Source organism: Petaurus breviceps, unplaced genomic scaffold (assembly GCF_028583685.1).
Source record: "Petaurus breviceps papuanus isolate PSGF00001 unplaced genomic scaffold, PetGlider_PUasm1.0 91041, whole genome shotgun sequence".
NCBI lineage: Eukaryota > Metazoa > Chordata > Mammalia > Diprotodontia > Petauridae > Petaurus > Petaurus breviceps.
Genome location: NW_027187400.1, coordinates 5,528,778 through 5,541,435, shown reverse-complemented (window position 1 = coordinate 5,541,435; position 12,658 = coordinate 5,528,778). Strand labels below are relative to the sequence as shown.

Here is a 12,658-nt window from a genome sequence, read left to right as displayed (position 1 = left end):
GAGCTGAAGAATCACCTTCTGTGTTATTCCTCTCCCAGGAAGGGGGGGTGCAGAAAGAGGGACAGAGTTGCTCTCCAGACCTAGATCTCTGAACATCTTATCTCCTGATTTTGCATGTGAGCACCATCCTCCCTTACCTGCTACATGACCCTGCCACATGCTCCTCCCCAGGTATCTCTGCTTCTTCCACCTTAGGCATCCCTTTTCTCCTTTCATGCAGACTCCCAGGGCAGGTCAATGCTCTGGCCCATACACTGCCAGGAAGATTTAGGGTCTTCTCAATCAGGGCTTTGTTAATCATTCTCTTGAGAAAGGTCATTCACTGTGAGGTCATTCACATAGTCCCTGGGCTGTTTCCCTTGGGAAACTGTCCTGACCCCACCCCTAGGGGCCACCATAGGCTCCATATCCAGACCTGGGCCACAAACTGGCCCTATCAGCTGCTTTGGCAGAGAGTACTCCCTGAAGGATCTCTGGTTTCCCAGGCACATCAGACACATACAAACACACATTCACAGCTGGCCGTGCTGATGCAAACATGTAACCCTGACACAGATGTAAAAGCACACAAAACATGGACAAATACAACGCACATACAAAGAAACAGGCACAGACCCATTTTTCATCTTAAATTACAACACTCTACAATATGCACTTTCAGCTTTGATCAGAGAACGATCCTTACTGCTCACTTCCCAAAGTACCAAGTTTAGTCCTACCAAAGTGTGGTGGAGGGCCGAGAGAAGCAGCCTGAAAATCAGGAGATGCAGGACTAAGTCCTGGACATGCCATCGCCTAATTATGAGACCTGAAGCAAGTTAGTCTCCTGTATGGGCTCATTTTCCTCATCTGTAAATAAGAGAGCCAGATTAGATCATCCCTAAGGACCTCCCAGTGGCCATAATCTGTGTTCAAAGGTCCTTTCCAGCTTTGACATTCGTGTTTTAGGTAAGATTGCTTCTAGAGAAGATATTCGGTATTGTACTGAAGTCCCGACTATGACTTTTGTGGGTATTGATTTCACTCATTTTGGTTATTATTTCATTATGTCATAATTCATTAATTTCATCACTACAGCAATTTCCTATGTTTAAATCCATGCCACTGATGGGAATAGCAAGTCCTTAGTAATTTATAGTTTTAAGAAATTGTCTAAGGCACCAAGAGATGAAGTGATTTGCCCAGGGTCACGGCAGCCAGTTTGTGTCAGAGGTAGGGTTTAGATCCTGGCTTCCTGACACTGAGGCTAGTCATATATCCATCATACCATATGCCTATCTTTCTTTTTTTTTTAAATATAACTTTGTCCTTAAACTTTTTTATTTATAAGTCAGCACTTCTTCCTAGCCTTTATTTTCTTTTTTGTGTCAAGTATTAAAGATTTCCACCTATTTTCTGAAATTTGCTCATTCTTTAGCAGCTAGCCAAAATAAATGAGAATATTGAATATCCCTAAACTTTAAAAGTCCTTAATATCTTATTCATTGCATTTGGGGATTTTCAGTTTTCTCATGGAGGAAAAAAAATAGATTTAGTCATAACTCAGCTTTATTTATATTGTCTACCTGCTAATCCTACAACATAATCATGGAGCATAAAATTTGGTGTATATTGTCTTAATTTCCATTGCATAGAGAGGGGGAAATCATCAAGAAAATCTTTAACCATCACGTGGAAAGCCTTGAAAGTTCATGCTTTGCCCTTAAGGTTCAACTCGTGTCTGTTATCCACTATTCAATCCATTTCATTATCTGATCTAAATTTCTCTCTAGTTCTCCTGGTGCTCTGCTGGGCAGGTAGTGTGCTAGCTATTTCATGGGTGTAGGACACCGTGGCTTCTTCATTAAGAATTGGGCAAATTTCATACCAAATATTGTCCTGTAGTTTCTTTGCACTGTATCCCCTTTTTCAAGTCTTATATGTAATACAGAATTGTCTGTTTGAAACACAAAAACTATATATTTCATCGTTCAGGGAAGAAGTCACAGCCATGGTAATCAACAATAACTCTACCTTCTTTCATTTTATTTTCTAACTCATCAGCTACTCTGTCTTCAGTCAAAATGGGACACTCATCTTCTTGGTTAAAGCCATAATATAATTGTCCTTCTTGTGCTAAATCACCCACCTTAATGTCAGTCCTGTTCTTGATGCAAGTGTGGTCTTTCCAGCATCATGGTTACGGTGGTGCCAACTCCACCCTGGTTGCCTGCTCTCCCCAGTGGAGCAGCAGGCAAAGCTATATACCTGTCTTAATATGATTCCAAGTCCCTAAACCAAATAACATGAGCTCTCTTGGCCAATGTCTAGGAACTCTGGGAGATTTCTTCTCATAGATTCTCTTTAATGGTGGCAGGCCAGGGTCCAGGGACAATATACTATCTCCTCTCTCCCCCCATAGAGACACTGGAGTTTGAGTTTCAAAGATATGAAATCTTTTATTATAAAAACCAATAACTTAAATTAGTTCTGTACAAGTTTCAGGGTGTCTTGGCTTACGAACAGCCCAGGTTCATAGTCATCATGTTGGGAAGGGAGACTCTGACCACCCTCCAGGCTCAAAATGGAAAGATACTTCCTTTGCCTTGTCTGTAGGAAGAAGCTGAGGAAATGGTTCAAAGAAACTGAAACACCACCCCCAAGTTAGTGGGGAGTCTGGAACTCCAAAGAACTTAAGCATCAGTGTTGAGCTAGTAAACTTTCCAGGGGAATCATTGGGGGTGGGAGAACTCAGGGAAAGTGAGTTCTTCTGAATTTTTGTCCTTTTTCGGACATTTTTGTCTAATTTTGTCCATTTTTGGAGAAAGTTACACAGTTTTAGCCATGACTGGACAATTTCAGGAGAGATTTAGAGCAGGGATCTTTAACTTGAACTCCATGGGTCCCCTTGTGGGGGAATGGATTTCATGAGGCCTATGATCTTGGATGAGAAAAAAAAATGCATCTTTATGTTCACTAACCTCAGAACTGAAATTTAACATTTTCTTCAGTTGTGAATTAAAAAAAAAACCTACTCTGAGAAAGGGTCCATTGGCTACTTTACATTGCCAAAATAGTCAGTGACACAAGAAAGTTAAAAACCCCTAGATTATAGAGTGTAGGAAGAAAACCTAGAGAGAAAAGGCAAGTGGAATTTCTTTTTCTCTTTTTTTCTTTTGGAGGGCAGTTGGGGTTAAGTGACTTGCCCAAGGTCACACAGCTAGTAAGTGTTAAGTGTCTGAGGCTGGATTTTAACTCAGGTCCTCCTGACTCCAGGGCCAGTTGCTCTGTTCACTGTGCCACCTAGCCACCCCTGCCAGTGGAATTTCTGAGGTGTGGAATACTCTCAGCCTATGGATATTCTGCACGGGGGACAAAGGGTGTATTTCCTTTTTGTTTTTGTATCTTCAACATCTAATGCAGTATCTGGCACATAGTATGCACTTAATAAATATTTGATGAATTTAATGGAATCTAGACTGCTCCCTCTCCCTTATTTTCCTATTGACTGATTTCCAAGCCAGTAGATTGGAAGATATGAATCCCTCTGTCTCCAGAAGTTTTTAATATCATGAGTCAAGTATGATGCAGAGGGAATTCCTATTTCTCTCCTAGGCTGGCTGTCCTCAGGGATCCTTTCCAGCTGTGAGTCTATGGGAACCAACATGGGAGCTGAGCTAGTAAGTGTCTCCACCCTACCCCAGCTCCGCTGGCTTTGGCAGGGGTGCAGAGTCTAGAAGAATGCTCAGGGCTGGGCACAGTGGGTGAGTACCTGCCCTGAGGCAGCTCACATCCCATCCAGAGAGGCACAGCCCTCAGAGCAAGCTCTCTGACAAGTCTAACGGAGTCTGCGTTGCTTCCAGCCTGGGTGAGGTGCCTCTGGGTCTTGAATGCATTTGGAAGCAGGAAGTGGCACCATCAGCTTGGTTAAGTCAAGAACAGCATGTTCACAATGAGGTTGGTGATGTCAGCATCCCCAAACATTGGGTGGAAAAAGAGGGAGCTGAGCAGGGCAGGAGGGATGGACTTCAGTGTGGAGGCCACAAGGAGGATGCGGGCAAAACAGCCCTGGTCCACAGGGTGATGGAGCTCCAAAGCCTCTCGAAGGACGTGCTCTGCCTCTCGATGCAAGCTCTCCACGTAGGAGGCGGTCTGGAGGCCAGGGGTGTCTGCAGTGAAGAAGAAAGAGGAGAGTTGGTAAACCACTGCTTCCTTCTGAGAGGCAGCAAGGTGTGATGGGGAAAAACCCTGAAGCAGGAGTTTGGAAGTCTGGGTTCCCCTACCTACCTTCACCACCAACTTTCTGGCTGAGTTTGGCAAAGGGATTCTGCTTTTCCGTCTGGGAAATAAGAGGCTTGTGCTCAAAGGTGATTGCTTATGCCCCTCCCAGCTCTGACATCCTGTATTCTAAGGGCCCTCCCAGCTCTGACCTTCTGTGTTCTAAGGTTCCCTCCCAGCTGACATCCTGTGTTCTAAGGGCCCTTCCAGCTCTGACATCCTGTGTTCTAAGGGCCCTCCCAGCTCTGGCCTTCTGCGTTCTAAGGTTCCCTCCCAGCCCTGACAACCTGTGTTCTAAGGGCCCTCCCACCTCTGACCTTCTGTATTCTAAGGGCCCTCCCAGCTCTGACATTCTCTGTTCTAAGGTCCGCACACCAGTGCTGAAATTCTGTGTTCTAAGGGCCTTTCCTGCTCTGGCATTCTTTGTTCTAAGGGTCCCTCTCGACCTTTGAATTTCTGTGTATGGTGGGATTTTGGGGGGGGGGGGTAGGTAAATTTTTTTTAAATAAAATTCTATTTTCTTTCCTCACTTCCCTCTAAGGCCCCTTCAAGTTCTGACATTGTGTGTTCCAAGGGGTCACTTCGCTGTCTCAAAATTGTTCTAGAGATCTCTTTCCAGGAAGACTTTTGGTCAACTTAACACACTCTGCTCTGTCTAGCACTTTATGTACAAAGTCCTATGATCATAACTGGAACTTGCCTGTTGTTTTATGACTTTTCCACGTATCTGTCTTCTCTCTATTATTAAGACCAAGGCTCCAAAAATGTTTGCTTTATGTCTCCTTCATCAGACATAGACTTTAGTTCTGGGAGGGTGCTTAGAGGATATCTAGTCAAATCTAAGGACAGCTAGGTAGTGCAGTGAATGGAGTGCTAGACCTGGGGTCAAGAAGACCTGAGTTCAAGTGTGGCCTCAAACTCTTGCTAGCTGTGTGATCCTGGGCAAGTCATTTCACCGTGTTTGCCTCGTTTCCTCATCTGCAAAATGAGCTGGAGAAGGAAATGGCAAAACCACGTCAGTATCTGCCAAGAAAACCCCAAATAGGGTCACAAAGAGCTGGGTATGACTGAAAACAACTGAACAATAAGTCAAACCTTGCATTCTATAGATGAGGAAATTGAGGTCCAGAGAGTTTAAGTGGTTTCCCCAATGCCATACAACTAGTTAGTCCCAGAGGTAGCATTTGAACCTAGGCCCTCTGACTCCAAATCCAGCTCTCTCTTCACTATATTATATTAATTCTTTCCCTCTCCCAGCCAGACCAGGGTTTTGCCAAGAGGGCGTTTTCAGGCTCGGGAGCTGGTTATCTTGTCTGATACTTTGCCAGTGGCTTCAGACTTCTTCATCACCATACACGTGGTGATGCAACTTCTTCCTTCTTCCCTCTTCCTTTCCTAAGGAGGTGTGTAGGAGGGGAGGGGGGAGTCCTGGAAGTTTGGGAGTTCTCATTCTCCCTGGACATAGGGGCTTCTGTCCCCTAGGCTCCCCCTAGGAGCTTTGGCTATGTGAAGATAAGGCAAGAAGGGGACAGATGGGGGGTGGTTAAGGTACTGAAGTGATTAGCTAAAAGGGAGGTGGGAGTGGGCTAGGAAGAGGCAGGAAGCTTCCACTCACCAGGATTAAAGAGGATAGCTCCTTTTAGGTAGGCATACTCCTTGGGGCTCAGGTCCAGACTCCAGAAGGTGTGTAGACAGCATTGGAGTCGTTGTACCCCTGCAAGCGTGGGCTGGGGTCTTTGGGGTTCTGGGCTCCTTTCCTCCAGCAGGATCTTCTTGAGCATACTGGGGGCTGGCATCTCAGTCACTTCAATGGTTACTGCATCCTGGGCCAGCCCCAGGAGGAAGAGGGGGGCCCAGCAGTTGGCCAGCAGCAGCCTCTGGTCCCCTGGGGGCAGCAGACTGAAGGAGGGCAGGTTCTGCAGGAAAGCAACCGTCTTGGCCAGCACGCCCGCTGCTGCCAGGCAGGTATGCTGTGGAGCTCGGAGGCAGACTGTGCGGTGCCGGGCACAGAGGCAGTGGGCATGAGTTGATGGGCCCCGGGACTGGCTCAACAAGGAATAGAGAATGGCGTGTTGGCTGTCTCCACCTTGGCACTCACATGCTCTGGACCCTGTAGCTGGACTTCCCAGGCTCATGTTTGGGCAGCAGGCTGGGGCTGGGAGGTCAGGCAGGGAAAGATAACTCCAGCACACCGTTCACTCCCTCTGGGGCCGGCACAGCTATTCTGCCTGCTTGACACACCATCCCAGGCCTGCACTTCTGATTCTATTTATAATCCCTCGGGTGGGAGGGGAACCAGCCCCTACAACCTTGACTCCTCCAGGGAAGTCCTATTCATTGAAAAACAAGCTGACCCTGGCACGGTTGGCTGGGGAAGTGGCAGGCGGGGAGGAGGAGGGCAGGCGAGGGCTCCACGTGGCCCTGATAGGGCTTTTTAGTCAATGGAAGGACCAGCTGGGGTCACCAGGCAGCCCTCTTTATCGGATGACTCAGGCATAATAAACAGGGCCATTAACCCAGCCGGTACCAGGACCCCAAGGCTCTAGGTGTACAGTCAGCATCGGGGACATGGCAGGTGTCAGCGCACACACACACACACACACACACACGGCCCTTGTCTGCACCAGGGGCCGCCCAGAGGGGAAAACAGCCCCAAAGCCAGGCCAACCTTGGACAGCCCGACCTGGAAGTCACCTTATCAGCTTCTGTGTGTTTAACCTTGGGGCCCTACACTGGAGGTTCCTGAGGCGCTGACTTCTGGGTACACAGGATCTGTAAAACTGGAGGGTGCTTATCCGGGCCCCTGAGCCTCAGTTTCCTTATGAAAAAAGTGGGGATAATAATAGGCCACCTGGCTCATGGGGTCTCAGTTTCTACTTATGTAATATGATTTCTTAAGGTCTTTCTAGGTTGGACAGTTTGTGTTCTAAAGGAGCTGCCAGCTCTGACATTCTCTACTCCAAAGGCCCTCCCACCTCTGACATTGTCTGTTCTAAGATCCCATTCAACTTTGACTTATTCTGAGAGCCTTTCTCAGCACTTACATTGTATTTTCTTTTTTTTGCAGGGGAGAAAGTAGGGCAATTGGGGTTAAGTGACTCCCAAGTAAGCAGTTGGGGTTAAGTGACTCCCAAGTAGGCAGTTGGGGTTAAGGTCACACTAGTAAGTGTTAAGTGTCTGAGACTAGATTTTAACTCAGGTCCTCCTGACCCCAGGGCCAGTGCTCCATTCACTGGGCAACCTAGCTGCCCCTACTTACATTGTATTCTAAAGGTCTTTCTGGCTCTGACATTCTCATGTTCTAAGGCCTTTCAAACTCTGACATTCCCGTGTTCTAAGGGCCCTTCCAATTGTACCTGAAACAGCTCTTCTCTTACCGTAACCTAAAGTGGGGGCACCAGGAAACTCTAGAGGAGACTCTCAGTCAGTCAAGCTGATAAAGGGTTCTCCTGTTGCCTAAAGTTAGAGTCAGGCTTTGAGTTTTTGTTAATCATGTGACTCCAGGAGGCTCTCTCTTCATTGGCCACATTTCCTTTCAAAATGGCAGTGCTCTGTCTGGGTAGGGGTCACCTATGCATCTCTCTTAGCTTGGAGGGCAGTATTCAGCCAAGCCTAGCCCTCTGCCTCTTTGAAAAGAATCCCTCACAGCCAGAGGGCAGGACCTTTTATTAAGAAATGTAAGTGTTCCATATTCCCTGTCCTTGGTCATCCAACCAAGCACCAGCATACCTTGGACCCAATTGCCTTATTCAGTGTCCTGATTCTGCTCTGTTCATAGGGCAGCTAGGTAGCACTGTGTTTAGATGATTGAACTTGGAGTTAGGATAGACCTGAATTCAAATCCTCCCTCAGACCCTTTCTAGCTGTGTGGCCCTGGGCAAGTAATTTAACCTCTCAGTCTCAGTTTCCCCATCTGTGAAATGGGAATAATAATAGTTCCTATCTTACAGGGTTAGTGTGAAGATTAAATGCAATAATATTTCCAAAATGCTTTGTAAACCTTAAAGTGTTATATAAATACCAGCTATTATTATGACTTTGTTAAGGCACCTATCTTAGAACAAGCTCCCAGAAGGCATGCTATTTAAAACATGGAATATCAGAGCTGGGAGAGACATTAAAACATGAAAGATCACAGACTCTGTCATATAGTATGCCAGAGGTGAAAGCCTTAGGACATAGAGTACCAAAGCAGAACCTTGGAGATCATAGTGTCAGGGACTCCTTTGGCAGTCTGGTGGAGTCAGAGGTAGCATGGACTCCTGATCTAGTCTAGTGCCTTCATTTGACCATTGGGGAAACTGAGGCCCAGGGAGTGTTAAAGACTTTTCTTAGGATCTCAAATAAAGTAAGCGACAGAGCTGAGGTCCAAACTCAGACTCCTAGATTCTCAGCCTTGCTGACTGACTGACTAGTTTCTGCCTCTGGACATGCTCCCTCGCTGCATTTTATAGCAGAGTACTCCAGGGGCAGTAGCAGTAGCCACACAAGGTTGGAGTTTGGCATCTTTATGATCCACCATATTGCCTCTCAACATCTACCATCAGCACTACAGAAGAAACTTTGGATGTTCTTTGGTGATCCCTGAAGAAGAAGATGGGGGCACCAAAAAGAACAATTAAAATCTTGTACACAAAGCATCCCAGAGGCGAACGGCAGAAATGCTCACATCTTCTACCTAGAAGGAGGCTCAAGAGTTTATTTAGTCCAGCCCCTCGTCTCCAGGCAAGTAAGTTTAGCACAGAAGCCCTGGACTTTGAGTCTTCTCATTGTCTATGTGTGTGACTCAGGAATTGCTGAGGTAGAACTAAGCATACATACATGCATACAAACATGCATATATACATACACATGTACATACACACATACAAAAGGTGGCATCTGCTAATGTCTCAGCCTCTTTGCTTTTCTGCTGCAATCGAGTCAGGACATCTTTGAAATGGTCCAAGTTTGGGTAAAGTGTTTGGGAAAGGGTAACTGCCTGGTGTCATCTCCTCTTGTCCAGCAGTCACTGTTAGCACGTGGCTGCCTGCCTCTATGTAGATCCCTTTCCTTCCTGATAGAAGGCAAACAAGTCTGCCTGCCTCTGTGTAGATCCCTTTCCTTCCTGATACAAGGCAAACAAGTCTGCCTGCCTCTGTGTTGATCCCTTTCCTTCCTTATAGAAGGCAAACAAGTCCTCCAACATGGATGTGTCCAGGAGGCAACACGGTGAGTTTGGAGGATCCAGAGGTGCCATCAGAGGTCCCCCCTGCCCCGGCAATCAGGGTGGGCAGCAGAGTCCACCAGAAGCAATAGCCACAGGAAGTGGGAGGTGACTGAGAAATCATAAATATGCCTAGGAAGTGAGTGACCTTATGAGTACCACAAGTTCTAGGCAACAGGCGAGCCTGGCAGGTTGTCAGCCCAGAACCTGAGCAACAGCTCCCCTACCTCTGTTGACTATGGAGGTCTGCCATTCAAGCATGAGGGTCCAGCTGTGATTGTTTTGTTCTCAGGTGAGCAGACAAGATCCTGGTCAGGAGTGCCTGCCTTGTGTGGTTACTGTTACTGCCTCTGGTGATTGTGGCTGTAAATGTAGCAAGGCAGACATTAGTCAACTGGTTAACAACAACAATAATAGCTAACATTTATATAGCACTTACTAGGTATCAGGCATTGTGCCAGGTGCTTTACAATTATTGTCTCATTTGATACAAGTATTTATTAAGTGCCTATTGTGTGCAGGACCCTGTGCTAAGGCAAAAACAGTCCCTGCCCTTAAGGAGATTCCAGTCTAATAGAGAGACAACCTGCAAACAACTATGCACATAGAAGATATAGACTAGTAGATGAAGGTAGCCTTGGAGGGAAGATTCTCTAAGGTCCCTTTGAATGCCCACCTCCTGGCTGCTGATGACACTGCTCTCGCTTGGTTCTTTTCCTATTTGTCTGATTACTCCCCAGTCTCTTTTGCTGGGTAGCATCCATGACCCATTTCATAAATGTGGATCTCTCTCCAAGAGGTCTGACCAGCGACCTCCCTGCTTTTCTCTCTCCACACTCTTTCTTGGTGATCTCATCAAATCTTACAGGTTTGACTATCATCTTAATATATGACAGCTAGATCTAAAAAGCCAGTCATAATCTGCTTTGCAGCTGACTGGCGCAGTGGCAGAGCACCCGACCTGGAGTCAGGAAGACTAATCTTCCTGAGTTCAAATCTGGCCTCAGATACTTGCTAGCTGTGTGACCTTGGGCAAGTCATTTCACCTTGTTTGCTTCAGTTTCCTCATCTGGTGGAAATGGCAAACCACTCCAGGATCTTTGCCAAGAAAACCCAAAACGGGGTCACAAAGAGCTGAACGTGGTTGAAATGAGTGAACAACGAAGACCTAAAAAGTCAGTCATAGTCTTTCTCTTGAGTTCCAGTCATCTATCACTAACCACACATTGAACATTTTACAGTTGGAGGCCCCACAAGCACCTCGATCTTGAAATGACCAAAACAGAATGCATTTTTCCTTAGTCTTACCCAGTCTTACCAACTTCCCTACTTCTGAGGTCTCTCCTTCCGTCCCCTTTTGCCCCATTCTGTAATAAAGAGCTAGGCTTTCTCCTCTCCATGACCATCCCCTCTACTAGGACCCTGGATCCCCTTCCCTCCCAACTCTTCTATGGGAGCATGATCAGCCCCCTTCTCTCTAATCTTTCATCTTTCCTTCTCTATTAGTTCCCTCCCTACTTCTTACAAACATTCCTGGTTTGCGTCTATCCTTTAAAAACCATCACTAGACCTAGTTATCCCCTCAAGCTATTATCTTATTCCTTCCTTTCACTATCCTATGCCCTTCCTTTCTGTGTCCACTCTCTGCCTCTAATTCCATTGAATCTGTCCTCTCCAAAGTTAACAGTGTTCCTCTAATGACAAAATTCAAGGACCTCTTTTCTCAGCCCTCCTTCTTCTTGACCATCTGACACTGTGGACCACCCTTTCCTCCTAGATATTCACTCCTCTGTATTTCTCGTGATACCATCTCTCTTGGTTTTCTTCCTACTTGGCTGGTTACTTCTTCCCAATCTCCTTTGCTGGATCATCATACAAGTCCCACTTCCTACCTGTGGATACATCCTTAGCCTTTGTCCTGGACTTGCTTCTCTTCAATCCTTATGTACTTTCTCGGCAATCTTATAAAATCCTAGAACAGTGATGTGGAGCCTGTGGTCCTCAAATGCGGCCACAATCTCTCTATCATTTATCCCCTTTCCTTTGCTCATAGAAACATGGATCCTAACTCAGGTCCTCATCAGCTGTTGCCTATATTTTTGCAGTAATAATAACAGCATCTAGCATTTATATAGTACTTACTGTGTGCCACGGCATTGTGCTAAGTGCTTTACAAATATCATCTCGTTGGATCCTTATAATAACCCTGGGAGGAAGGTGCTATTATTATCCCCATTTTACAGATAAGGAAACTGAGACAGAGGTAAAGTGACTTGACTAAGGTTGTATAGAAAGTAAGTGTCTGAGGCTGTATTTTAAACTCAGGTCTTCTTGACTCCAGACCTGGTTCCATATTCATGGCATCACTTCATTGGTTCCTCTGCCCCTGGTCTGTTTAAACTACACTGTCTGGTTGGTGCCTCTCTTTTCAGAATGAAAATGAAAACGTTTTTAAAAAGTGAAAACTCCGAAACACTACTCCCCATGGAATTTTGATGTCCCTTAGTCTAGACTTTTCTTTCCTCTTTAATGTTGAGAATTCCTTGGCCATCCTGGTTCAGATGTTTCAGGACTTCCTCCTTGTCATCTAAAACCTTGGGTGTGGAGTCACTGACTTCACTAATTTGACCTATCTCTGTGTTTTCCCATTTCCATTCATTTACTCAGTTCCATATATTTATTCAGTATAGAATCAGTTGCTGCCTTTTTCTTTTTGGCAGCTAGTTGGTGAAATGGATAGAATTCTGGGCCTGGAGTCAGGAAGACATGAGTTCAAATTCAACCTCAGACACTTACTAGTTGTATGACCTTGGGCAAGCTACTTAACCTCTTTTACCTTAGTTTCCTCATCTGTAAAATGGGTATAATAATAGTACCTGCCTCCCAGGGTTGTTGAGATTATCAAATGAGATAATAATTGTAAAGTGCTTAGCACAGTGCCTGGTACATAGGAACATAAATGTTAGCTATTATTATCAAGGATAATATCTTCTGTAAAGTAGCAAGTCATCCATATGCATGGTATCCCCAGATTAATCAATTGCAATACCTGGGCAACAATAGTGGTGAACTTTCCAAACCATTCTCCATCTGTCAATAGATGACAAATTGAAATTCCTAAAGCATGGGTGTTTTCACGTCACTTCCATGCTCAGAACTCTCCAATGGCTCTCTATGGCCTCTAGAATGAAAAAC

The 12,658-nt window shown here is 45.7% G+C and overlaps 1 protein-coding gene across 1 annotated transcript; it reads right to left on the bottom strand.

Annotated features, from left to right (window-relative positions):
* Nucleotides 1–3,906: 3,906 nt before the first annotated feature.
* NR0B2 (nuclear receptor subfamily 0 group B member 2) lies at nucleotides 3,907–6,392 on the bottom strand. The gene is made up of 2 exons (XM_069079118.1): nucleotides 5,873–6,392; nucleotides 3,907–4,148 (listed from the first exon to the last, which is right to left on the bottom strand). Exons 1-2 carry the CDS (start codon nucleotides 6,390–6,392, stop codon nucleotides 3,907–3,909), a joined length of 762 nt encoding a protein of 253 aa, XP_068935219.1.
* Between the last annotated feature and the right edge of the window lie 6,266 nt (nucleotides 6,393–12,658).

Coding starts and splice junctions, on each gene's coding strand:
- NR0B2 (XM_069079118.1), bottom strand. CDS start 6,392: ATGAGCCTGGGAAGTCCAGCTACAGGGTCCAGAGCATGTGAGTGCCAA. Junction 4,149..5,872: donor AGCTATCCTCTTTAATCCTG/GTGAGTGGAAGC, acceptor TCTTCACTGCAG/ACACCCCTGGCCTCCAGACC.